This window comes from Magallana gigas, chromosome 1 (assembly GCF_963853765.1).
Source record: "Magallana gigas chromosome 1, xbMagGiga1.1, whole genome shotgun sequence".
Classification (NCBI taxonomy): Eukaryota; Metazoa; Mollusca; class Bivalvia; order Ostreida; family Ostreidae; genus Magallana; species Magallana gigas.
The window spans coordinates 44,148,721-44,173,997 of NC_088853.1; the positions used below are offsets into that span (position 1 = coordinate 44,148,721).

Genomic DNA, 25,277 nt, shown 5'->3' on the forward strand with positions numbered 1-25,277 from the left:
TGAGATTTTAAGTTTTGTGATATTTTGTATAATCTGCACAGAACATCATTTACAGATACCGGTATATAAGAAACTACAATAAAACGCAGTCTTGTCATAGTCACAATGGAATTGGCCTTCTCTGTACAAATAATTATATTCAAGGAATAAGGAACCATTCTTTGAGTATTATATGATGATCATATACGGTTGGCGTCATCAAATCTAACAAATCCCTAAGGGCTTTATGATCGATTTGATTCAAAACATAATTCGATCCATATTACTTATCTTTTATACTTTTCGAGCAATTTCCCGATTAAATATCAAGATACATATAGTCATTGGTGAAATGTATTGAACTATACATTCCAAAATTGATGGGTATTGCCATCACAGTCAGCGTCATATGAAAAAAAAAATCACAACAAAATTCATGCAATTTTATTTTAACTTCAGATGCGTTACAAAAAAGTTCCAGGCAAAGATGTTGTTTGAAACGAGCAACAATAGATCAAGTGGAAAGGAAGATTTTATGCGTCTAATTAAATTCAAAGTGCTCCTTTTTTAATCAAAGGTGTTGATTGTTTAATTGTTATATTAACATTCTGGTGTCATGTGTCGGAAGCCAATATAGAATCGAGCGACGCAGTCGTTGCAAAATCCTCTGTGAAAAAAAAAATATTGTATTTATTACAGTGAGTTTAAATCATGTAGCATATATCTCATGATGAAAGAGAGAGAGAGAGAGAGAGACAGAGAGAGAGAGAGAGAGAGAGAGAGTCTCTAAATAAAATAGTGCATATTATTACCTGCATCGGGCCCACGGTTTTCGTGTACATCTTTCAACATGACAAGCAGGTGCAATGCAAAACGTATTTTCGCAATCTGAAATGAAATATTAAATAAATTATTTAATTTCATCACAAGTTTTATTTCCCGTTAGACCATGCTTGCAACAAATATATTTTTACTATATATAGTTCCACAGATTTTCCCATGTCATGTAAGACAAAAATCATTTAAGGTACTTAAAAGTTTTGTCGTCATCTGGTCCGGTATTTTAAAAAAAAAAGATACATGTAGGAGACTCGAAATCATTAAGTGTCACCTGTTATATACGTAGCATCTATCAATGTAAGTACTTAAATAAAGTTTAAACCTGTATTCAAATTAACTAAATTGATGTAAATGTTTCAATTCTTAATCATTTTATTTATAACCTCGTTTTCTTAACTTACTGAAATGTGTTGATTTATGCACTTACGTTCTGGCAGGTTCAGTGGATAGTTGGGCCCTCCTTGTACCAACGTCGTTGTAACCTGTATAGTATAGTTAATAAAGTTTTATTATTTGTCTCCAAACACAAAAAACTTATCTGTGGTTGTTCTTTTCGGAAATAATTTTCTGTGTGCACGCATCTTTTTTTTTTTCAATATTATCACAGATATCATTTTCAGATGTTACTGTACTGTGAAATAAAAATCATTAATTTATTTTAAAGGAGATCTTTAATTAAATATACATACATACATATACCTACAAAACTAGATATAGATAGATAGATCGATAGATCGATAGATAGATAGATACCTGTATAGTTATGAAAGCAATTGCAAACAAATACGCCTTGAACATCTTGAAAGTCTTCACAGAAATAATTTGTACAAGCATAAAACCATGCCTTAAATATAAAAAAAACTAGACACTTGTTGCAATAGCAACAAAAAGGTCTTCCGTTCCTCATGAATTATTCTGCACAAAAAATCCATTTGTAAACAGAAAATGGCTGTACTATATACATTTGGTCTTTCCTCAAAGTTTGGATGTTCAAGTTTTTGTTAGTTATGATATCTCGTTGAAAAAAAGTTTTTGTCTCGGGACAGGAAACGAACAAACGAAAGTGATTTAAAAAATGGAAAGTATAAATATTAGTACATTTACCTACGGTACGTTACCGTTCATCACATTGAGTAAAATGTTTAAAAAAAATTAAAATAAAAAAAAAAGTTTTATTGCTTGAACGTTTCTAGTAATAACCGGAAGTGACGTAGGACCAAATGAAACCCGTAATACACAAATTAAATCAATGTCCATTATCTATAGAAGTTTTGTGTCTTGATCTAACACAGTTTCTGAGATCTTATTCATACTTTGTTTTAAAAAAAGGGTACCTGAGATATTTGAGATGTCTCACCGGAAGTAGAACTATTTTTTAACATGTGTAGATGACCATTTTGTATTTCTATAGCTAAAATGTTACTTCAATGCTAAAACACCAAATTATTTCTAAAAAATCAAAATTGGGTGTACTTCCTGTGACGACCGGAAGTTACGCCGGATTTAACAAAATAGTGTTAACACATGCACATACATTGGTCTATCTTCCCACAAAGTTTGGTTGTTCAAGTTGTTACCGTTTTTGAGATCTCGTCGAAATCAGGTTTTTTGTCTCGGGACAGGAAACGGCCAAACGGAAGTGTTCAATGTAAATTGTATTTAACATTTCTTGTATACTTGCCTTTTGTACATTATTTTTCATTTATCTAACTAAACATATCAAAGAAAAACAGTTAAACTGATAAACAGCTCGATTTGTTTGAACTTTTCCGGTGTGGACCGGAAGTGACGGAAGACAAAATGAAACCGGTTAAACACATCTTCAATCAAATGTCTATCATCCACGAAAGATTTGTGTCTTGATCACTTATAGTTTCTGAGATCTCGCGGGTACAAAATGTGTTTTAAAGAAGCTTCCTGAGATGATTGAGATATCTCACCGGAAGTAGAAATTTTTTGTTGATTTAAAATTGCATAGATAACTTATGTGTAGATTTATACTTATATATTAAATTTGTGGAAAATGAATTTATTACATGAACTGACTATTTTTGAAGTGCTTCCGGTGACAACCGGAAGTAACGACGAATAAAACAAAAGTGTTTAAACACATCTACATACACAGGTCTATTATCGTACAAAGTTTGGTTGTTCAAGTCTTTACCATTCTTGAGATCTCGAGGTGACAAGCTTTTTCGTTGCGGGACAGGAAACGGACGACCGGAAATGATTTTTGAAAAAATGAAAAAAACGTCCCTAGCGTTTCTCATTTCCTATTACTCCTGAAAATTTCAAGGAAATACATCCAGTCATCTCTGAGAAAATCGGGGAAAAAAATAAGAATAATAGTAATAATAATAACTAGACTCTTGTTGCTATAGCAACAAAAAGGTCTTCCGTTCCTCGTGTATTAATCTGCACAAAAAATCCAGTTATCTTGTAAACAGAAAATAGATACATGTACATTTTGTCTTTCCTCAAAGTTTGGATGTTCAAGTTTTCGTTAGTTATAATATCTCGTTGAAAAAATCTAGGGTCCGGAAACGAAAAAACGGAAGTGATTTAAAAAACGGAAAGTAAATATGTTAGTTCATTTACCTACGTACGTTACTGTTCATCACATTGAGTAAAATGTTTTTAAAAAAGTTAAAAGTTTTAAAAAAAGTTCTATTGCTTTTGAACATTTCAAGTATTAACCGGAAGTGACGTAGGACCCAATGAAACCCGTTAAACACATGTTCAATCAATGTCCAATATCTATATAAGTCTTGATCTATCACAGTTTCTTGTGGGTACTTTGTTTTTAAAAAAGAAGGCTACCTGATATATTTGAGATGTCTCACCGGAAGTAGATCTTTTTTTTACCATGTGTAGATGACTTTTTGTATTTCTGTAGCTAAAATGTTACTTCAATGCTAAATAACCAAAATATTTTTAAAAATATCAAAATTTGGTGTACTTCTTGTGACGACCGGAAGTTACGCCGGATAAAACAAAATAGTGTTAACACATGTACATACATAGGTCTATCATCCCACAAAGTTTGGTTGTTCAAGTCGTTACTGTTTTTGAGATCTCGTCGAAATAAGGTTTTTGGTCTCTTGGCAGGAAACGGGCAAACGGAAGTGTTCAATGTAAATTGTATTCAATATTTCTTGTAAACTTGCCTTTTGTACATTATTTTTCATTTATCTAACTAAAATATATAAAAGGATAACAGTTAAACTGATAAACAGCTCGATTTTTTTAACTCTTCCGGTATGGACCGGAAGTTACGGAAGACAAAATGAAACCGGTTAAACACATCTTCAATCAAATGTATATCATCCATGAAAGTTTCGTGTCTTGATCGCTAATAGTTTCTGAGATCTCGCGGGTACAAAATGTTGTTTAAAAAAGCTACCTGAGATAATTGAGATATCTCACCGGAAGTAAAAAATGTTTGTTGATATTACATCGCAGAGATTTCCTATGTATAGATTTATTCTTATATATTTATTCTATTGACAAAAAATTTGATGCGTAAAAATAATTATTTTTGAAGTGCTTCCGGTGACGACCGGAAGTTATGACGAACAAAACAAAAGTGTTTAAACACATCTACAGCTATAGGTCTATCATCCCACAACGTTTGAATGTTTAAGTCTTTACTGTTTTTTAGATCTCGAGGTGACAAGCTTTTTGTCGCGGGACAGGAAACGGACGACCGGAAATGAATTCAGAACTTTTTAAATTAAAATTCTCTAGATCTTTTTATTTTCTGTCATTCCTGAAAATTTTATAAAAATCCATCAAGACATCTCTGAGAAATTCACGAGAGAAAAAGGGGGAAAAAATAATAATAATAAGAAAGAAAGAAAAAACCTAACAATCACTATAAGGTCTTCCGTTTGAAACGGAAGACCTTAATAACTAGACTCTTGTTGCAAAAGCAACAAAAAGGTCTTCCGTTTTGATATACATGTATCAATTTAACTGTAAGACATTGCTTCTCTAACAGAGAAAAAAGTGGATATGATAATTATTGTGAATGATATATACGGACGTTACTAACATGTAAAACAACGAGAATGAAAAAGAAATCAATTTCTGAAGTACTTTCTGTGACGACCGGAAGTAACGCCGAACTAAACAAAAATGTTAACCATTTGTACAATCATAAGTTGATCTTAACTCAAAGTTTGGTTGTTCACCTGTCTGCCAAATCTAAGAGCTCTTTGGAACAATTATTTTTGTCTCGGGACCGGAAACGGACAAACGGAAGTGGTAATAAAAACAAAAGCTGGTATTTGTCATACATTTGCTCAGCGTACATCACTGTTTGTCAGGCTAGATGACACATCCAAGAAAGTTAGTTTAACTTGTTAAAAACATGATTTGTTTGAAGCCTTCCGGTAAGAACCGGAAGTGACATTTGACAAAATTAAACCCGTTAAACACATCCCCAATCAAATTTCTATCAATCATGAAAGTTTCGTGTCTTATTAGCTTACAGTGACAAAAATCTGAGAAATCTAGTTAAACTTTTAAAAAACTTGATTTGTTTGAACTCTTCCTGTGTGGACCGGAAGTGAGGGTCGACAAAATAAAACACATCTTCTATCAAATAGTATATATAAGTTTTGTGTCTTGATCTATCACAGTTTCTGAGATCTTATTCATACTATGTTTTTAAAAAAGAAGGCTATCTGAGATATATGAGATGTCTCACCGGAAGTAGAACTTTTTTTTACCAGGTGTAGATGACTTTTTGTATTTCTATAGCTAAAATGTTACTTCAATGCTAAATAACCAAAATATTTTTAAAAATATCAAAATTGTGTCTTTTTCCTGTGACGACCGGAAGTTACGCCGGATGAAACAAAATAGTGTTAACACGTGTCCATACACAGGTCTATAATCCTACAAAGTTTGGTTGTTGAAGTCGTTACCGTTTTTGAGATCTCGTCGATATAAGGTTTTTTGTCTCGGGACAGGAAACGGACAAACGGAAGTGCTAAATTAAATTTAATTTTTTCATATCTTGTTACTTTCCTATTTTACATAATTATTCATCGAAGTAGCTAAAACTATCAAATAAAAACAGTTTAACGGATAAAGAGTTTGATTTGTTTGAACTCTTCCGCTGTTGACCGGAAGTGACGGAAGACAAAATGAAACTGTTTAAACACATCTTCAATCAAATGTCTATGATTAGTGAAAGTTTCGTGTCTTGATCACGTACAGTACCTGAGAACTTGCGGGTACAAAATATGTTTTAAAAAAGCTTCCTGAGATAATCGAGATATCTCACCGGAAGTAGAATTTTTTTGTTTATTTAACATTGTATAGATGACATTTGTAAGGATCTATACTCATATCTTTATTCTATGGAAAATAAATTAAATACGTAAAAACAAAAAATTTTGAAGAGCTTCCGGTGACGACCGGAAGTTACGCCGAACAAAACAAAAATGTTTAAACACATCTACAACTATAGGTCTATCATCCCTCAAAGTTTGGATGTTCAAGTCTTTATCGTTTCCGACATCTCGAGGTGACAAGCTTTTTGTCCCGGGACAGGAAACGGACGAACGGAAGTGAGTTTAGAAAATCGTTTACAAAAAACCTCTAGATGTTTATATTTCCAGTCATTCCTGAAAATTTTAGAATAATTCATCAAGACATCTCTGAGAAATTCATAAGACAAAAAGGGGAAAAAAATAATAATAATAACTAGACTCTTGTTGCTATAGCAACAAAAAGGTCTACCGTTCCTCATGTATTAATCTGCACAAAAAATCCAGTTATCTTGTAAACAGAAAATGGATACATGTACATTTTGTCTTTCCTCAAAGTTTGGATGTTCAAGTTTTCGTTAGTTATAATATCTCGTTGAAAAAAAAGGTTGTTATCTAGGGACCGGAAAAGAAGAAACGGAAGTGATTTAAAAAACGGAAAGTAGATATGTTAGTTCATTTACCTACGTACGTTATTGTTCATCATATTGAGTAAAATGCTTTTTTTAAAAGTTAAAAGTTTTTAAAAAAGTTCTATTGCTTTTGAACGCTTCAAGTATTAACCGGAAGTGACGTAGGACCCAATGAAACCCGTTAAACACATGTTCAATCAATGTCCATTATCTATATAAGTCTTGATCTATCACAGTTTTTGAGATCGTGTGGGTACTTTGTTTTAAAAAAAGAAGGCTACCTGAGATATTTGAGATGTCTCACCGGAAGTAGATTTATTTTACCATGTGTAGATGACTTTTTGTATTTCTATAGCTTAAATGTTACTTCAATGCTAAATAACCAAAATATTTTTAAAAAATCAAAATTGAGTGTACTTCCTGTGACGACCGGAAGTTACGCCGGATAAAACAAAATAGTGTTAACAGATGTACATACATAGGTCTATCATCCCACAAAGTTTGGTTGTTCAAGTCGTTACTGTTTTTGAGATCTCGTCGAAATCAGGTTTTTGGTCTCTGGACAGGAAACGGGCAAACGGAAGTGTTCAATGTAAATTGTATTCAATATTTCATGTATACTTGCCTTTTGTACATTATTTTTCATTTATCTAACTAAAATATATCAAAGGAAAACAGTTAAACTGATAAACAGCTCGATTTTTTTTAACTCTTCCGGTATGGACCGGAAGTGACGGAAGACAAAATGAAACCGGTTAAACACATCTTCAATCAAATGTCTATCATCCATGAAAGTTTCGTGTCTTGATCGCTTATAGGTTCTGAGATCTCGTGGGTACAAAATGTGTTTTAAAAAAGCTACCTGAGATAATTGAGATATCTCACCGGAAGTATTTTTTTTTTGTTGATATTACATCACAGAGATTTCCTATGTATAGATTTATTCTTATTTATTTATTCTATTGACAAAAAATTTGATGCGTAAAAAAAAATATTTTTAAGTGCTTCCGGTGACGACCGGAAGTTATGACGAACAAAACAAAAGTGTTTAAACACATCTACAGCTATAGGTCTATCATCCCACAAAGTTTGAATGTTTAAGTCTTTAATGTTTTTTAGAACTCGAGGTGACAAGCTTTTTGTCGCGGGACGGGAAACGGACGACCGGAAGTGAATTTAGAACATTTTTAATTAAGATTCTCTAGATCTTTTTATTTTCTGTCATTCCTGAAAATTTTATAAAAATCCATCAAGACATCTCTGAGAAATTCACGAGAGAAAAAGGGGAAAAAAATAATAATAACTAGACACTTGTTGCAAAAGCAACAAAAAGGTCTTCCGTTCTGATATACATGTATCAATTTAACTGTAAGACATTGCTTCTCTTACATGCAAAAAAAAAGTTGATATGATAATTATTGTGAATGATATATCCAGACGTTACTTACATGTAAAACAACGAGAATGAAAAAGAAATCAATTTTTTAAGTACTTTCTGTGACGACCAGAAGTAACGCCGATCTAAACAAAAATGTTAACCATTTGTACAATCATAAGTCAATCCTTCCTCAAAGTTTGGTTGTTCACGACTCTGCCAAATCTAAGATCTCTTTGAAACAATATTTTTTGTCTCGGGACCGAAACGGACGAACGAAAGTGATTAATAAAAACAAAAGCTGGTATTTCTCGTACATTTGCTTAATGTACATCACTATTTATCAGGCTAGATGAAATTCCAAGAAAGTCAGCTAAACTTGTTAAAAACAGGATTTTTTTGAACCCTTCCGGTAAGAACCGGAAGTGACAGTTGACAAAATTAAACCCGTTAAACACATCCCCAATCAAAATTCTATCAAACAATCTATGAAAGATTCGTGTTTCAATCACTTACAATGACGAAAATATTGCGGACATCAAATTTGTAAAAAGAAAAGCTACATAGAGATATTTGAGATATATCACCGGAAGTAAAATTTATTTGCCAATTTAAAATTATATAGATGACATATGTAAGATTGTATACTGATATTTTCATTTTATGTAAAATGAATAAAACAAATTTTTGAAGTGCTTCCAGTGACGACCGGAAGCTAAGCCGAACAAAACAAAATAGTGTATACACATGTACATACATAGGTCTATCATCCCACATAGTTTGATCATTCAAGTCGTTACCGTTTTTGAGATCTCCAGGAATCAAGGTTTTTTGTCTCGGGACAGGAAACGGACAAACGGAAGTGCTCAATGTAAATTGTAATAAAAATTTTTTTTTGCACTTGCCCTTTCTACTTAATTGTTCATCGACTTCACTACAAATATCAAAGGAAAACAGTTAAACTGATAAACAGCTCGATTTGTTTGAACTCTTCCTGTGTGGACCGGAAGTGACGGAAGACAAAACGAAACCGGTTAAACACATCTTCAATCAAATGTCTATCATCCATGAAAGTTTTGTGCTTTGATCGCTTATAGTTTCTGAGATCTCGTTTGTACAAAATGTGTTTCAAAAAAGCTACCTAAGATATTTGAGATATCTCACCGGAAGTAGAATTTTTTTGTTGAGTTAACATCGCATAGACAATTTATGCATAGATTTATACTTATATATTTATTTTATGGAAAAAGAATCTTATGCGAAAAAGTAGTTATTTTTGAAGTGCTTCCGGTGACGACCGGAAGTTACGACGAACAAAACAAAATAGTGTGAACACATCTACAGCTATGGGTCTATCATCCCACTAAGTTTGGATGTTCAAGTCTTTACCGTTTTTGAGATCTCGTTGATACAAGCTTTTTCAACGCGGGACAGGAAACGGACAAACGGAAGTGCTCAATCTAAATTGTATTTAATATATCTTGTAAACTTGCCCTTTGTACTTCATTTCTCATCCAGCACACTACAAATATCAATGGAAATAAGTTAAACTGATAAACAGCTCGATTTGTTTGAACTCTTCCTGTGTGGACCGGAAGTGACGGAAGACAAAACGAAACCGGTTAAACACATCTTCAATCAAATGTCTATCATCCATGAAAGTTTTGTGCTTTGATCACTAATAGTTTCTGAGATCTCGTTTGTACAAAATGTGTTTCAAAAAAGCTACCTGAGATATTTGAGATATCTCACCGGAAGTAGAATTTTTTTGTTGAGTTAACATCGCATAGATAACCTATGCATAGATTTATACTGATATATTTATTTCATCGAAAATGAATTTTATGCGAAAAAATAGTTATTTTTGAAGTGCTTCCGGTGACGACCGGAAGTTACGACGAACAAAACAAAATAGTTTAAACACATCTACAACTAAAGGTCTATCATCCCTCAAAGTTTGGAGGTTCAAGTCTTTATTGTTTTTGAGATCTCGTTGATACAAGCTTTTTCAACGCGGGACAGGAAACGGACGACAGGAAGTGAATTTTGAAAAAATGAAAAAAACGCCTAGAGATATTATCATTTTCTATTAGTCCTGAAAATTTCAAGAAAATCCATCCCGCCATCTCTGAGAAATCTTGTGGACAAAAAAAGGGAAAAAAAAAAAAATAATAATAATAAGAAACATTACAATCACTATAAGGTCTTCCGTTGGAAACGGAAGACCTTAATAAGAAAGAAAGAAAAAACCTAACAATCACTATAAGGTCTTCCGTTGGAAACGGAAGACCTTAAAAAGAAACATTACAATCACTATAAGGTCTTCCGTTGGAAACGGAAGACCTTAATGACAGTACATCAAAAGTCGTTCAGGTAGATTGAAAATTTTCAGGTTTTTTGAAATCTTTTTAGTTGATGTTTTGGAATTGGAAATTTTCATTTTACGTGTGCTTCAATTAATACAGTTTATGGGGTTTTTTTAGTATTTGGAAATTATCTAAATGCGTATGGACGCTCATTAACGTAATTATCAATCACTTCAAAAATCAGTAATACGTCTTACAGTGCCTGAGTGCACAAAATAAGCGCTCCACCTGTATACCAGGCATTACTTGAAACAAACATAAACAGACATAAACCAAAGTTTTCTAAACTAATTTCATCTTTAATAATACTGGAGGCATGGTTTTCAAATAAAATTGATAAATACGTAGTTTACCATCTACAATACGTTATTATACAATATTCATAAACGAATATTTTAAAGGTAATGCAATTAATAATATCCAAACTGAGTAATAGTGAATTGTACTTTTCTTCTAGTCGTTTATTACTTATACCAAACGCAACGTCTTACTGCAGTTAAAAGATTGAATTCACTCTTTTTGATGAAGTTGAAATACACAAATACATTTTTTTTTTAAATGAAATGTATTGGATAAAACATTTATGATGTTTAAGTAAACACGCATGATTTATATGATAAACTTTGACTAATTAAAGTTGGTTTGATTGGCTAACTATTTAAGCATTCTATGTAATTATATAAAAAAAAATTCGGGCATTATTTTCAATTTGAGGAAAAACGAATTCCCCAAAAAAAATTCCGATTTCTTCTTTGTATGAATTTAGATGAAAAAAGACAATAACTGTCAACCATTTTCCGTTCAAGAGCTAAATTAAAAAAACATGTTATATATCAAATGTATTTTTTTTTTCGATAAAGATAATTGGATTATTTATTTATGAATCGCCATAGAAATTCCTAACGTACGAAAACGTGTTTCCAATTTATGTTTTCTTTATTTGGGATTTTTTAAAGAAAGAAACTTATGTTGCACTTCCATTCAAAACGTATCAATGTGCAAATAATGCAAATAATTATATTCTCTTGTAAAAAAAAAAAACAGCCCCTGATATAGGGTGAAAAGGATAGGGGTTGAATGTTGTTTAATTAATAGATGTTTCTTTAATGGTATACGTACATGGACACGTGGGTTCTCTCCGGGGACTCCAGCTTCTTCCCACACCAATGACCCCTCGCGCTAACATCCGTGCCAACGAGAGATATTAATATAAGTTGTAGAACTTGTTTATCAATCATTGTAAAGTAAATAAAGTTCAGTTCAGTTCAGTATACGTCTAAAATCCACTTTAATGTTTAAAAACTATACTTATATTATGTAAACATTACACTTTAATCTGTCAAATTTACAAAATGCGTTAAGAGGACTTGATGGTTGTGGTCATTTTTAGACTGTGTTAATCTTCTTGAGAAGAAGAACTCTTAATATGAAGATATTCAAATTTTAGAGCTTAAATATTTTTATGGAATTTTTCTAAACTTAATGACAGTTAATGGCTAAAAATATCATATCTCAAATTTTAGGAAAGATCTGATGGGTAATTTGTGGTTCATCCAACCTTCTTAAAATAAAGAAAACATATTGTATAAATATAAATATTATCATAACAATATCTTGATCCAAAGAGTCGGTTCAGGCCACGCTGTCATACATGGATCATCACATAAATATATAGCCTACTATCATATAACAATATCTTGATCCAAAGGGAAAGCTTACCTACCTTTGATGATCTATAATAATCGAGATTAGGTTAAAAACTTACATGACAAAACTGTTCATGTGAACAGCTTTTGCAGAATACATGTACCAATCCGCTTCGTGCCTTGTGGCACATAAGGATCAACAGCTAGAAGGTCTCCATCCATCTCTGTCAGCAGCCGCAACCCTCGCCTCAGTCCAGGATCTCCATATCTGTTGGCAGTCCAGGATCTCCGTCCACTTTCCTCTCTCTCTGTCTCGTCTGTTCTTCTCCGTGTTGTTTTGCGTCTTCCTCTCTTTCTTCTGCCTTCATGTGTCCAGGAAAGGGCTATGTTGCAATCACTCGTTATTGTTGTCTTTTTTGGCCTAAAAATTTCCATCTTCTGCATTTTATTTCTTGGCTCAGTGGTCGGTCTCATGTTCGATAGCCGTAATATTTCTTGTGTCGTTATTTGGTCCTGCCATTGCATCTTGAAATTTCGTCTAAGGCTGTTATTATGAAATACATATATTCTTTTTTCATTCCTTTTGTTCATCTTTCACGTTTCACATCCATACATTAGAACTGATGTGACTAGTGTTTTATATATTAATCTTATTTTTGTTTTCTTGATGATGTTGTTGGAGATCCATATCTTCTGATTATAAGCGTTGTTTTTGAAACGCTTACCTCTCTATTATTCCACGCCTTCTCCTTGTTGTGAAAAAATTGCCCCAAGGTATACAAATCTATTAACATCTTCTAATTCTATGTTCCGTACCTTCATTTGTTGGCAATTATCATTTACCCTAATTTTTTTTAGCAGTTTGCTCTTATTTTTCTGGGTTTTTGCTTGGTAACGCAATGTCATCAGCAAAATCCAAGTCATCAAGCTTTGATGTGAAGTTTCATCTGAAGTCTCTTTCTCCATCTTATACTGTCTTTCTAATTACCAAGTCTAGTGCAACATGGAACAGAAATCCAGACATGTTACAGTCCTGCTTGACTCCAGTCTTTATTTCAAACCAATCCGATCTTTCACGTCCATCTATCAAAACACAATTGAATTCGTCATAAAATTGCTTGGTGGTATTCAATAGCTTTTCAGGATGTTCCATAAACTTTTTCTGTGTACTTAGTCGAATGCTTTTTCGAAGTCAATAAAGTTGATATAAAGTAAAAAGTAGCTTGTCATTCATTCACTTGTTCAATGATGTTACGTAGGATGACTATTTGTTCTGTTGTCCCTCGGCCTGACCTAAAACCTGCCTGTTCTTTTCTTAGTTTATCATCTATACCATCGGTTGTTCTGTCTATCAGTATCCTTCCAAGAGTCTTGCTCACCACTGGTAGTAACACAGATAGATAGATAGATAGATAGATAGAGAGAGAGAGAGAGAGAGAGAGAGAGAGAGAGAGAGAGAGAGATAGATAGATAGATAGATAGATAGATAGATAGATAGATAGATAGATAGATAGATAGATAGATAGATAGATAGATAGATTGCTAACACACACCCTCTAAACATAAAGTCTTCATGAAATAAATTGCACAACGTTAAATGACCGTGAAACAATAAGCCTTGTCCTCAAACCTCCTTAAAGTCGCTGTTTGCAAGGTAAAACGGGTAGAAATAGAGAGCCATTTTAACTAAAAAGGATGTAACTCCACGTCAATTTCACGCATCAAAAACAAGTTAAAAATTGTTTCAAGCGAATTGTACACGGATTGCAAGGTTTAGCTTAAGAGTCAGACAAATATTGTTGTTGATTTTACAGAGCCACGGCTGGGTTGCCCGCAATGAAATAGACAGGCCTACGTCACATTGCTGTTTGACACAAACTACCCAAAAGTTCAAGATCTTGTTACAATGACTTCAAAATTAGTTGTCTTAGTATATATGAGATATCAATTTAATTTTAGAAATATATTTTGAAACTTTGAGTAGATTCTATAGGCGTGTTCGATTTTGACTGACATATTCCTGTGTATTGAGCACGGTTTTTTGGGGGGTTTTATTGTATGTTTTTTAAATAAACATCAGCTATCAACTTTCCGATTTCCGAGAAAATAAAGGGGTTTTTTTTCTCATCGTTCTACACTGAGTATTGTCTATGTCTTCATTTAAACGATTATAAGTTACAGTTTTTTCTACCCTCTATGTCATGGCGTGATTTGATGGGTCCTTGGGTGAATGTTCGATTGTTCAAATGGGCCTGCAGGGTATAGAAAATAAGGTTGACATTGTAATACCTGTTGTCTGTTGTTTTAATATACTGCCTTGGTATTATCTAGATTTGATTCTGGTCTTTTTTTGGCGGTTTTTACGGTGATCGAGTCTTTAGACAATTTGGCAACCTGATGGGCATGTATCTTGGGCAATGGCATTCTTTTCTTGAAATTAATTTTTGATTTATATACTGTAGCTTCCGGTGTTTAAATTATGATAAGTCAGTTTTCTGAGTTATTCGTTTAAAATTATACCGCGGAACTGTCTCATCAAGATAGTAAGCATGCATGCACTGTTTGCAAGTCCGAAAGAGGAAAAGAGACGTACACCATTGGACAAACCAGTCACATGATTGAGAACTTGATCATGCTTGGAATATACATTGCAGTAGCGTCGGAAGCAAATTCAAAGTGGGGGGGGGGGGGGGGGGGCTAGACTTATCAGAAATCTTTATAAAAAAAATATATTTTAAAAAAATTCAAAAAAGGGGGTTTTGGTTACGGTTTTGTATAACTTTGCAAAAAAAGTCACCCCACCCCACCCCCACCCGGTTCCGACGCAGGCTTATGCATTGTAAAACGTTTTTAACACTCTCCTCGTGGCAAAAGGTTATCCATGTGCATGTGTAACGATAGATATAACTGTTTAATTCAATAAAAACACAGATACATTAAATTAACGAAGTTTAATTTAGATTAACCCGAATTTGTACGGTCTGACTGTGAAGAACAGAAATCGTGGATTTAAACAAATCCGTATTTGTAAGACTGCGTCATTGGCTTTGATAATTCATAAAAAAAAAATTCTGATTGAGGAAAGGAACTTTCCACTGCATTAATGTCTTTGTTCCGAGGCTACAATATTTTAAAACTTCTATGTTATGTAATCCTTGCAGTACGTACAACTAATACTTAAAGCCCCCCCCCCCTCCACCCTCTCCTGCCTCCTACCCTGAACTTCCTCCACACCCTGAAAAAATCCTGCATCCAATCCTCTGTGCTTTCTTTGTTTTGATTGAGATTGAAGAGCATCCTCTCTTAATTAAAAAAAAAAATACTTGAAGTGTTTTCCACGGTTATTAAGGTTCCTCACTACACCTTGAAATAGTTTCTCAAAAAATTACTTGATTATGATAGAAAGCATGATGGATAAGAAGTATATATGTCAAATAGGCGAAAAAATGTGCAATTTTAGATAAAAAATGATATTTTCAAAAATGTCATTCAGTAAACATGAATAAAAGCCCCAGGTGGATTCGAACTCATGACCTGCGGTTCACAAGAATGATACTTTAACCACTGAGCTATGACGATACACATCTAAATCGATTGATACAAACAGTTTAACAAAACATTTAAATCGCCATCTTGTGACGTAGTGTCTTAAAAAGTATAAATCTCTGTGCAGTGAAGTACATTAAGTGTCCATATCATTAACATTGAAATATGTACTGTGGTGCAACTGAACACAAAACAGCCTTACTTTTGATATAGGGCTCAATTTCTTCCCATACATTCTTACTATCATTCAGTAAAATTTTAATTCAGAGTAAAACCAAATCTATGAAGAAAAAAAATTAAGAGATGCAGAATTTGCTTTCACTTATTTATTTCACGATTTTCATAATGTATTTATATTCTAATTTATTCATAATTCCTTTTTTAATAAAAAGAAACATATTGTACAAAATACTCACAACATTATGTGAAAAAAAGGAAAATGTTGACACTTTGTGTCACATCAATAAAACACTATAGTTACACAGAACAAACAAACAATCTCTTTCACTCTTCACTGACCTTATTTACATATGACCTTGGCCTCATTTTGACCACACAACATTTGAACACAAGTTCATGAGATATAAATTACAGTAAAGTGAGATAACAATATGATAGTACATTCATTCACTCAGCAGAGGGGATTCACTCATGTCCTGGAGCACCTGAAAAATTCAAAAACTCCTTCAAAAAAAGAATTTATCTTTTATACATTGTATATTACAATGTTGAAAGAAAATGGAAGCCATGTACCGATACAAATTATCAAACTTCACAATTAAAAATAAATCACCTTTAAGTTTAAATATATGCATTGAACTACATGTAATTTCATGAGACCAAAATATTTGGATAGATAACAGCATATACTGGTGGAAGCACCATCTTTGTGGAAGAAAAAACCCATAGCTTTATCACAGTAGCCTTTGTAGTTTACAGGTTTGTCACATTTCATTTTTTTTAAAGTAAAGAGAATTCATCAATGGTTAGCCAAATGTTAGCTGCAGGTCTGTAGCTTCAGGTCTGAAAAAAAATTTGGATGGACGACCTGGGAGCTACAGTGCCTCCCATAGTAAATAACTGCAAAACTAGCACAATTTTTTGTGCGACGTAAACTGCAGTTTTTTATTATGGGAGGCACTGTAGCTCCCAGGTCGTCCATCCAAATTTTTTCAACCTGGAGCTACAGACCTGCAGCTAGCCAAATGTTTGATAGCATAGCGAAGAGAAATATTTCAAAGTATGGATTGGTCCATTGAGTTTTGACCCTGTCTATTGACATTTCATATTGAAGAGAAATATTGCAAAATATGGATTGTTTCATTGAGTTTTGACCCTGTCTATTGACCTTTCATCTTGAAAATAAATATTGCAGAGTATGGATTGGTCCATTGAGTTTGACACTGTCTATTGACCTTTCATATTGACACCATTTTGATTTTGTGTACTTACTTTTGCCGTCACATGCCACAATCTTCACCTTGTCACACTTTGCCAGTTCCTGAACGTCGCGGAAATCCACGTTGTTCAACACAAATGTCCAGACATTGTCGCAAAATCGGTAGGTATTCAGTTTGCCCTGAAAAAGAAAAGACACAAGTATGTGATGATGGTACATATACACATGCAACATGTTTTTTTCAGAAGAATAAATGTAAATTTGTGTAAACATGTAGTAACAAGTTTTGAAATAAAGGCCACTGTGACACATACCATGTATACAGTATAATTACCGTGGAGTCATTAAATTATGAGGGGGCAAATTTTCGTGTATTGCTTAAATTTTACAGGTTTGTGAGGACATAATTTTATCTCATCTCTTATATCTACAAAAGGAAATAAGACTTTATTACCCTTGTTATTTTATTTTATTAATTCGTAGAGGGTGTTAATTTGTTGAAGAGAGGTACCCACGAATTCAACAAAAATTGAGCCATCATGAAACCTAATGATTCCACAGTATACAAAATTTTCAAAATTTCAAATAAATAGAATACAGTATTGTTAAATCTGATAAAAATCACAGTTTTACATATGTATGAATAAAATTAGAAGCACACTATTGATTGGCTGACAAAAGAGCTCTAATATCAGTGTGAACTCTGCACCTCAGACATCCTCCATATCGCTCCTGATATCTTTTTCTCACTCTTTGACACCAATTTCCCTAATTCTTTCAGACTCCCTGAGGATTCTCTCTCTCTCTCTCTCTCTCTCTCTCTCTCTCAGTTTAAACAAGGAGTAATAAAGACTATATATGTTTTCATCAGTTTAATTCTCTGACACCTCTCTCTCTCTCTCTCTCTCTCTCTCTCTCTCTCTCTCTCTCTCTCTCTCTGGGATCAAAGGAGCAATAATGGCTCTATGTTTTCATCATCTAATCCTTCCGTACCTTGAGCTGTATCCTGTTCTTGACCCTGTTTGCCAGGGCTGTGTTGATAGCTTTGTCAAACTGCAGTAAAACTTTGAGGGCCAGCTGGGGGGTGATTTGTCCACCCTGAAAATATTGGAATATCATTATAAATTTACTATAGCTTAATAAGAAGCATTTCGTGGAAGTATTCATCAAATTCATAACAAGATCAGAATCTATTTTTATTATTATTATTTTTTTGTTGTTGAATTTTGATGGAATAGACAGTACAGTCATCAAATTCTTAATCAGAATTATGAAATTTTCATCTCAATTACTTTATTTATATTAGACTCCCATACCTATAAATGGGATATCAACTAAGTAAAATTTAAATATAAAACTATAACAAGACTGTTATCTACATGTATAATGTTACAATGCTCAAAAGGGACTCTTTTTACATAACACATATGCAATATATGCACATATGCAATTACCCACTTCAGCTGTAACACTTGGTATTCTGAACTAGTCTAAATAGACCTCATATATTTAGTTGTAAATGTTTAATCAATGGAGAGGAATTTTATGATTTGTTTTCATTCTTTTCAGAAAATTAGGAGTTATTGATATCACCTTACTGATTTATTCTCAATACCTTGCCATTAATTAGGACATGTATATTTCTCACTAAATTAATCATGTGGAGAGTAAGGCTCCCCTGCTGCTTTCCTATACAACAGGTAGAGCTTTCAATCCACAAGTGACACCCGACCTTGACTCACTCCAGTTATAACCGGGGCTAATCGAACCGCTTGCTGACACAAAGAACTGTAATGTTATACGAACTGTTACTTCTGAGTGGATTAAGATTTAAATTTTTCGGTGTAAAGTGACAGCGTACCTGTATTAGTTCGTCTAGACTCTCTTGTAACGTGTGCCCAAGGGTTGTGTTTCGATATAATTGGTAACTCATATTAACTCGATATCAAATGCGCTTGCTTTCTTTGATTTTGTGAAGTTACTTGTGTAGTTTCGGAACTTTTATGACAGTGGATTTCTGCCGTGATGAAAAACATCGAAATGATTACGATGTGCATTGTATCACGTGATATTCTACCGTCCAAAATGGCGGATGGTAGTAGAGAGACGGAAAGTCAGCTGCTAGGAAAATTCGTAGAAAAGCAGACTAAGTATGGCACAACGACGCGGTTAGTGGCAAAATCGTCGTTAGTCGTGAAGCATAAAGTGTGTCAGTCCGATACTCTGATGGGGATCGCCCTGAAATATGGATCAACGGTACGTAATTAATGTGTTGACATCTGTTATCTCTTATAAATGGGATCTTGTTTTTGTTTTTAACTAAGGGATATTTCACTGCCGAGAAACCGAAATATTTTTACGTTGTTATATTGATAAGAAATTGCTTATGACGCGATCGCATGTGTTTAACTCTGCAATGGGTCTAATTTATGCCGCATGTACTAAATAAATTTTTAGTCAAGTTGTGAAATGAATTGGTCATGTTTTGTTGTCTTGAACTAAATTGTTCTTTGGGGGGGGGGGGGGGGGCTCCAAGAACCATGTGTTCTTCAAAGTAAAGCAATGTACAGACATATACGATGTATACTGGTACTGTAATACTGTGATATTAATTTATACTGGTGATGGTAACTCAAACATATGAATATACTTTAATTTTAATTACAACAAATAAAACACTGAAAATTAGTTTACAAATTTTCAATACACACATTGCTATGTGTTCCTTCTTCTATGTGTAAATGTATAAGTAGAGTTCAGTACACTACTTGTGGATATAGAGTGCAATATTAATACACGGCATTTAGTTGACAAGTCAATCTCACATGATGTGAGAGTGCTGTCCTTCAGCTTTTAAGGTTAATCACACTTAAACAGCTCAACGGCAGTGTATTATCACCAATAGCAGTGTTTTAAGTTCTAAACTTCTAAGTTATCAATGAATGAACATAAGTTAATTTATTAAGCCCAATAAAAGGTTCATGTCCCTGTGAACTTTTTAACATTGCTGTTTATATTGCTTATATTTACATTTGAAAAAGTCAAATCATTCAGAATTATTAAAATAACCATGTTTTTAATGCAACCGTCAAGCTATAAGTGTGCGAGGTATTCATTGTGACGTCATTAAAAAGTTCAGAAAGAATTGAAAGTTTTCGCTATTTTATAGGACTGAATCATATAAGGAAGCATATATGCAAATGTAAATATTTGATAACCAAAAAAAAAGCTGCAACACAAGGAAGTATTTTAAGTACTACAAGTATTGCATTTTGTAAGAGCCAATTATAAGAACTTATTGGTAAATATGTTTTTTGTTGCAAAAACTGTTGTTTCTTTTATTAGTTAGAAGGAAAAAAATTTCAGAGGTGGCATAAAAGACTTTCTATGCTGTTTTTTTACTAATGTATACATTAATCATCCAATATCCATTTGAGCCCAGTGAAGATGTTTGTAGATGATGATGATGATAATGACGATGATAATCTTTCAAACATTAAAAAAAATTTTACAGGTGGAGCAAATAAAACGTGAAAACAAACTATGGACAAATGACAGTTTATTTCTAAGGGAGTACCTGTTAATTCCAATAGCTAGTGAAAATGAGAACGATCTTCCAGAGGATTGTGAAATTGTTGAAGTGGACAACACTCTGCGCTCACGTTCGAGTAGTCAGAAATCTAGGTCAAACAGTCAAGTGAATGGCAGTGACAATGCGAACTCAACTCACACGCCGACAAAACAGAGTTCTGAGCCGGAGGAAACCAAAGAAACCTCGGGAAAAGACTTTCTTAGCAAGTTTGATAATTCGTTTGCAGTTTTAAAGTCCAATGTTAAGAAAATGGAACAAAATACCAGGTAAATTAAACTGAATTCTGGGTATTCATTTCTATAAGGAATGGTATATTTTGGTTTGTGTATATATTATATACTAATTATATGCATGTTAATGTTTTTGCAGTGTACATATTCTCCTATGTATCTATTTTTCATTTTTTTTTTGATGTGGCATTGAAAGCTTATGAATTATTATTGGGTTGTAAAGTTTGATTAGTTACATGTAAGTCTCACAGATCGGACTATATTTTCCACTCAGAAATTAAGTGATACATGTATTAAAGTCTTTTCTTTATACATACATAATCTGGAATGTTCAAGCTAATTAAGTTCTAAATAATTCATCAGTTCTTTAACTTCTTTTAGAAGCATCAGTATATATGAAATGTATATATATTAAAGTTTAGTATGTATATTAAAGTTTAGTTAACATTAGAGTTCTTCTAAAAGTGATTTTTTAACATATAATTAGGGTTGTCTCTAAGACCCGGGAGGCGGGGAATTCCCCCACCTATAATGCCTTAATTACCCGGCAATTTTTGCATTTCAAACACAATGTAGCTATGAGGAACTCCCTAAGACCCCATTCTACTTTTTCATTTCCTCCTTCTACTTCAATTTTTAGAGACAACCCTGTATAATTAACATTGAAATAGATACCCCAATTTAACTATCATAATGAAACACATTGGGGATCTTAAACAAATGTGATCAGTTTGCTTAGCTTGTGCTTTGTAAATAGGCAATAAGGCAAACACTTATTCTGAAGTAAACATTTTACATAAAGCTAGTCATTACTCACAATACAATTAAGATATTAAATGTATAAATTTCAAATTTGTACAAGGTTATAAGGAAATGGAGCTAGCCATAACAGAAAATAAAAATTATTTGATGTGTAGGACGGAGAAAGGGGACATGCACACTTATAAAGTTTAAATAGTATGCAGATTATGCATTTTGATTGTTATTTAGTAAAAAAAAAAAAAAAAAAAGTCAAAATATTTTACCTCAAGTTATAAATTTTAGTATTTTCATAGATTTTTATATAGAGAGCTCTTCTATTAAAGGAGAACAAAACAGTCTAAGAATGGCTATGACCATTGAACCATCTTAGAGAGGAATTTTGATAGACTTAGACAATTCTGATACATGTAGATTTGCAGTTTGTCAGTGCATGAACTTAGACTTGCACTAATATGTTCTTGAAATAATTTCTATTATCAACATAAATATGATTTATCAGATCATCCATGATTATCAGATATATTTACTAGCTGTCCTCAGTATATATTAGGTTACATAATAAATTCATGATTTTGACTACTACATGCATTGATTTACAAAATATGTACCTAACTACATGTACTAACATTGTCATCAGTATTCTTTCATACTCAATAAAATCTCTTACCCTTTTCCACCATATCAAAATTTGGGCTGATTAATAAATAGATGCGAATGGGATATAAAATTATGGTGCAAATATTGAAGAAACTGATAGTATTTATTTTGCAAAATATATACCATGATAAATATCAAGTTTTAAAAACATAAGATATAACATTTTTTTGGTATTTTCTGGTTTCAAGTGTTTTATTGTACACACAGTCATATGATCACTCATCAAACCAAAAACTTCTTAGCCTAAAATTTAACAAAATTCTAATGTATTCAGAAAAAAAATATCTTTTTTTACTAAAAACTATATACATGTATATTAAAGTGGATATAAATAAGAGAAATGTTGAATATAAACAATTTCAAATCTTTTGCATTGTGATTATATATATCCCATTTGCAGGCAGTTGTGTGTCTTAATTTGAAGCAGTCTGCAACAACTATGTTGTTCACTGATGCATGCATCTACATGTAAATAATCTAATGAAAAGTCATCATCATATAGACTTCTTTTTTTGCATCCTTTGGGTGGCCATCTTGATTTACCTTGAATTTCAGGGATAAAGTTTTGTATATTTTGTCATTGATGTCAATGTCTTGTTTGTTCAAACCAGAGCCTCTTTTTTCAGCAGTTCTCCGACCTCTGAACCCCACCATCTCCAGGTCAACAATAAATATGACCTAAACGCAGTGTCCCCGGACACTGATTGTTAGGTTGCCATGGAAATCTGTAGGTACATCAAAATGGCTTCCTACTAGAGTCTCATGTGCTCATTCTCTTTTCTCATTCCTCCTTTGCTTGTAGAACAAACCTGTTTAATTCTTTCTAGATAATGCTTTAATAACAGGAATAAGGTTAATAAATTTATTAATATTAAAATTGTTCCCATATTACTGTAAACCAACTTTTATTCGCGTGCGAGAAATTTTTGCGAGAGATTTGCTAGAGCCTCTTTGTCGCGAATATTTCTCACCGCGAGCTAGTCTTTGCCGTATGGGTGTTTTATCAAAACGAGTGTGGATTAAGCATGGTCGCGAAAAATAGTTGTCGCGAACCAGTTTATCTCCGGCAAATTGCGAAATAAAGTCGTCAGGAATAAAAGCTGGTTTACAGTATTTATTAATTTCAAATATCTCTTAATTCTGGTACGGTTGGGATTTTTTTTCTGTTTTGCTCAACTTAATCAGTAAAAAAATTAATTGTGTAATATTGTTATTAATATTGTTATTAAAGCATTATTAACTGAGGACAAGTTTTCAATCAGGTTTTTCTGTAGTCCTTGCTATAAGAGTGCAATAGAAGCACAGCTACATGTAGCAGCTAGATCTTTCTTCAGGTATTATAGTATTGTACATTACATCTATGTCACGTACTGTACAGGGTCCTCAATTCTTGCATGCCAAGGTAATACTTTGGACCTGAATTTACACTGTTGGACATATATCTTTGATGTTTAGTAAAATTTTCTGCACAGGTTAAGGATCTTGGAACATCACTGCCAGTAAATGAAAAATAATGATAAAGTCATTATTTTTGCATTATTTTTTATAAGCAGACTTGTGTACTATTCTGGTTAAGGACAATAGTGAGCTGCTTCCTTCTGCATAAATAATTAAATTTGATTTTAATTAATAGAAAAAATATCACTACACATTACTGTAAATTCCTAATTTAATGCAAGGAATTTAATATTTAAACATTTAAACTCAATTATAATGAACTGTTATTTTAAAAAAGCATTCTTGTTAATTTAAAAGAAGTTGGGTCTTATCTTAGTATATTACTTAATTTAAAAATGTTCCACATCGAATGAGCATTATGATAGTTTATCAATGTTTAAAAACGCCATGTTCCAGGGCTTTCTTGTGAATTTATCTAATTAGGAAATTATAAAAAAACAACTTAAAAAATTAAATATTTATTGCTTTTTCTTTTCAGTTTCTATGAAGATACCCACAATGCATTGCCACATCCTCCGAAAACCAGTTCCACTTCCTCCTCTTCTCATTCCCGAGCTTCATATGACGGGTACCAGAACAGCGGGTACCAGTTAGACGGTTCACCAGTGTTACAAATTAAATCTCGAACTCAGAAAGTGCAGTCATCCGTGTCCAGTCGACTCGAGCAGAAAAGTGATGAACTGTTCCAGTTATGACCAGCGTTTATCTAGTTATAAATTATTGTTATTTTGAAAAACCAAAACAAGTATTGCAATTGAAGTATTTTGAAATTCCATAATAATGTCACAATAATATTGAATTACATGAAAAAAGAAAATGTTTTTATTTATTTTCTGTTTGATTTTGTCAATGATTTGTAAAGTTATATTTTGATAATCATCTCTTGAGACTTGGGTGAAAAAATTTTTGAGAATTTTTGTTGTTTCTGAGTATTTTTATGAGAGTTTAAACTTTTAAAATGTTGATTTGATCGAAACTTTGGCATGAATAGTTTAAAGATACATAAAATGGTCATTAGAATCATTAATTATTGATCATTAATTATTTTTACAGTAATCAGTGTGGGTACAATCAGTAGCTTGGTGCTTTGCACACATTCTAAGTACAGGTACTAACAGTATACATGTGTATATATCTCTGTAATATTATACATACATTATAGAGCCATATATTTTGAAAGTTGCCCCCCCCCCCCCCCCCCCCCACGCACATACACAATATATGTAGCTCCTAACTCATATTTTTAATTAAATAATGTATATATTTGTTTGATCTACCATAATGATTGATACAAATCCATGAAAATGATAGTTGCAATTGTGGAAAAACCTTGGGTTGTTTTTTTTTAAGCAATAAATATGTTTGTACCTTTGTTTTGATTAATTCTTCACATAATTATGAATGTCAAATCATTTTTATCTTGATGTCAAGTTTACCACCAAAAATGAAAGCATCATTGATCATAATAAAGATATATCATTTAAATAAAAGTATTATATAAACATAATAATTTTAC

At 32.8% G+C, this 25,277-nt stretch overlaps 3 protein-coding genes across 7 annotated transcripts; 1 reads left to right on the plus strand and 2 right to left on the minus strand.

Moving 5' to 3' along the window:
* Positions 1-408: 408 nt before the first annotated feature.
* LOC136273832 (uncharacterized) lies at positions 409-11,724 on the minus strand. The gene is made up of 5 exons (XM_066079442.1): positions 11,591-11,724; positions 1,573-1,663; positions 1,247-1,301; positions 792-867; positions 409-646 (listed from the first exon to the last, which is right to left on the minus strand). Exons 1-5 carry the CDS (start codon positions 11,707-11,709, stop codon positions 580-582), a joined length of 408 nt encoding a protein of 135 aa, XP_065935514.1. The 5' UTR covers positions 11,710-11,724; the 3' UTR covers positions 409-579.
* A 4,250-nt stretch (positions 11,725-15,974) lies between these two features.
* LOC117687428 (transcription initiation factor IIA subunit 2) lies at positions 15,975-19,083 on the minus strand. The gene is made up of 4 exons (XM_066067826.1): positions 18,924-19,083; positions 18,056-18,160; positions 17,116-17,242; positions 15,975-16,328 (listed from the first exon to the last, which is right to left on the minus strand). Exons 1-4 carry the CDS (start codon positions 18,993-18,995, stop codon positions 16,309-16,311), a joined length of 324 nt encoding a protein of 107 aa, XP_065923898.1. The 5' UTR covers positions 18,996-19,083; the 3' UTR covers positions 15,975-16,308.
* Positions 19,084-19,087: 4 nt separating this feature from the next.
* On the plus strand, positions 19,088-24,580 carry LOC105329687 (lysM and putative peptidoglycan-binding domain-containing protein 2). 5 transcript variants are annotated; one of them, XM_066067822.1, is made up of 4 exons: positions 19,088-19,318; positions 20,577-20,920; positions 22,930-23,030; positions 24,240-24,380. In XM_066067822.1, the coding sequence occupies exons 1-3, from the start codon at positions 19,088-19,090 to the stop codon at positions 23,012-23,014; spliced, it is 660 nt and encodes a 219-aa protein (XP_065923894.1). In that variant the 3' UTR covers positions 23,015-23,030; positions 24,240-24,380. The 5 variants fall into 5 exon arrangements, with proteins under 5 accessions (XP_065923894.1, XP_065923896.1, XP_065923895.1 ...); XM_066067824.1 differs by having other exon boundaries at positions 22,933-23,030; XM_066067823.1 differs by having other exon boundaries at positions 22,930-23,034; positions 24,240-24,379.
* Positions 24,581-25,277: the final 697 nt, after the last annotated feature.

Bases quoted from the DNA above. Each gene is read 5' to 3' on its own strand.
- LOC117687428 (XM_066067826.1), bottom strand. From the start codon at position 18,995: ATGAGTTACCAATTATATCGAAACACAACCCTTGGGCACACGTTACAA. The intron at 18,161-18,923 runs GTACGCTGTCAC...CAATATTTTCAG, and splicing joins GTCTAGACGAACTAATACAG to GGTGGACAAATCACCCCCCA. The intron at 17,243-18,055 runs GTACGGAAGGAT...TTTCTTTTTCAG, and splicing joins AGAACAGGATACAGCTCAAG to GGCAAACTGAATACCTACCG.
- LOC136273832 (XM_066079442.1), bottom strand. From the start codon at position 11,709: ATGATTGATAAACAAGTTCTACAACTTATATTAATATCTCTCGTTGGC. The intron at 1,302-1,572 runs GTATCTATCTAT...TATACTATACAG, and splicing joins TTGCTTTCATAACTATACAG to GTTACAACGACGTTGGTACA. The intron at 868-1,246 runs GTAAGTGCATAA...ATTTCATTTCAG, and splicing joins TCCACTGAACCTGCCAGAAC to ATTGCGAAAATACGTTTTGC.
- LOC105329687 (XM_034463898.2), top strand. From the start codon at position 19,088: ATGAAAAACATCGAAATGATTACGATGTGCATTGTATCACGTGATATT. The intron at 19,319-20,576 runs GTACGTAATTAA...AAAATTTTACAG, and splicing joins CCCTGAAATATGGATCAACG to GTGGAGCAAATAAAACGTGA. The intron at 20,921-24,239 runs GTAAATTAAACT...TTTTCTTTTCAG, and splicing joins AAAATGGAACAAAATACCAG to TTTCTATGAAGATACCCACA.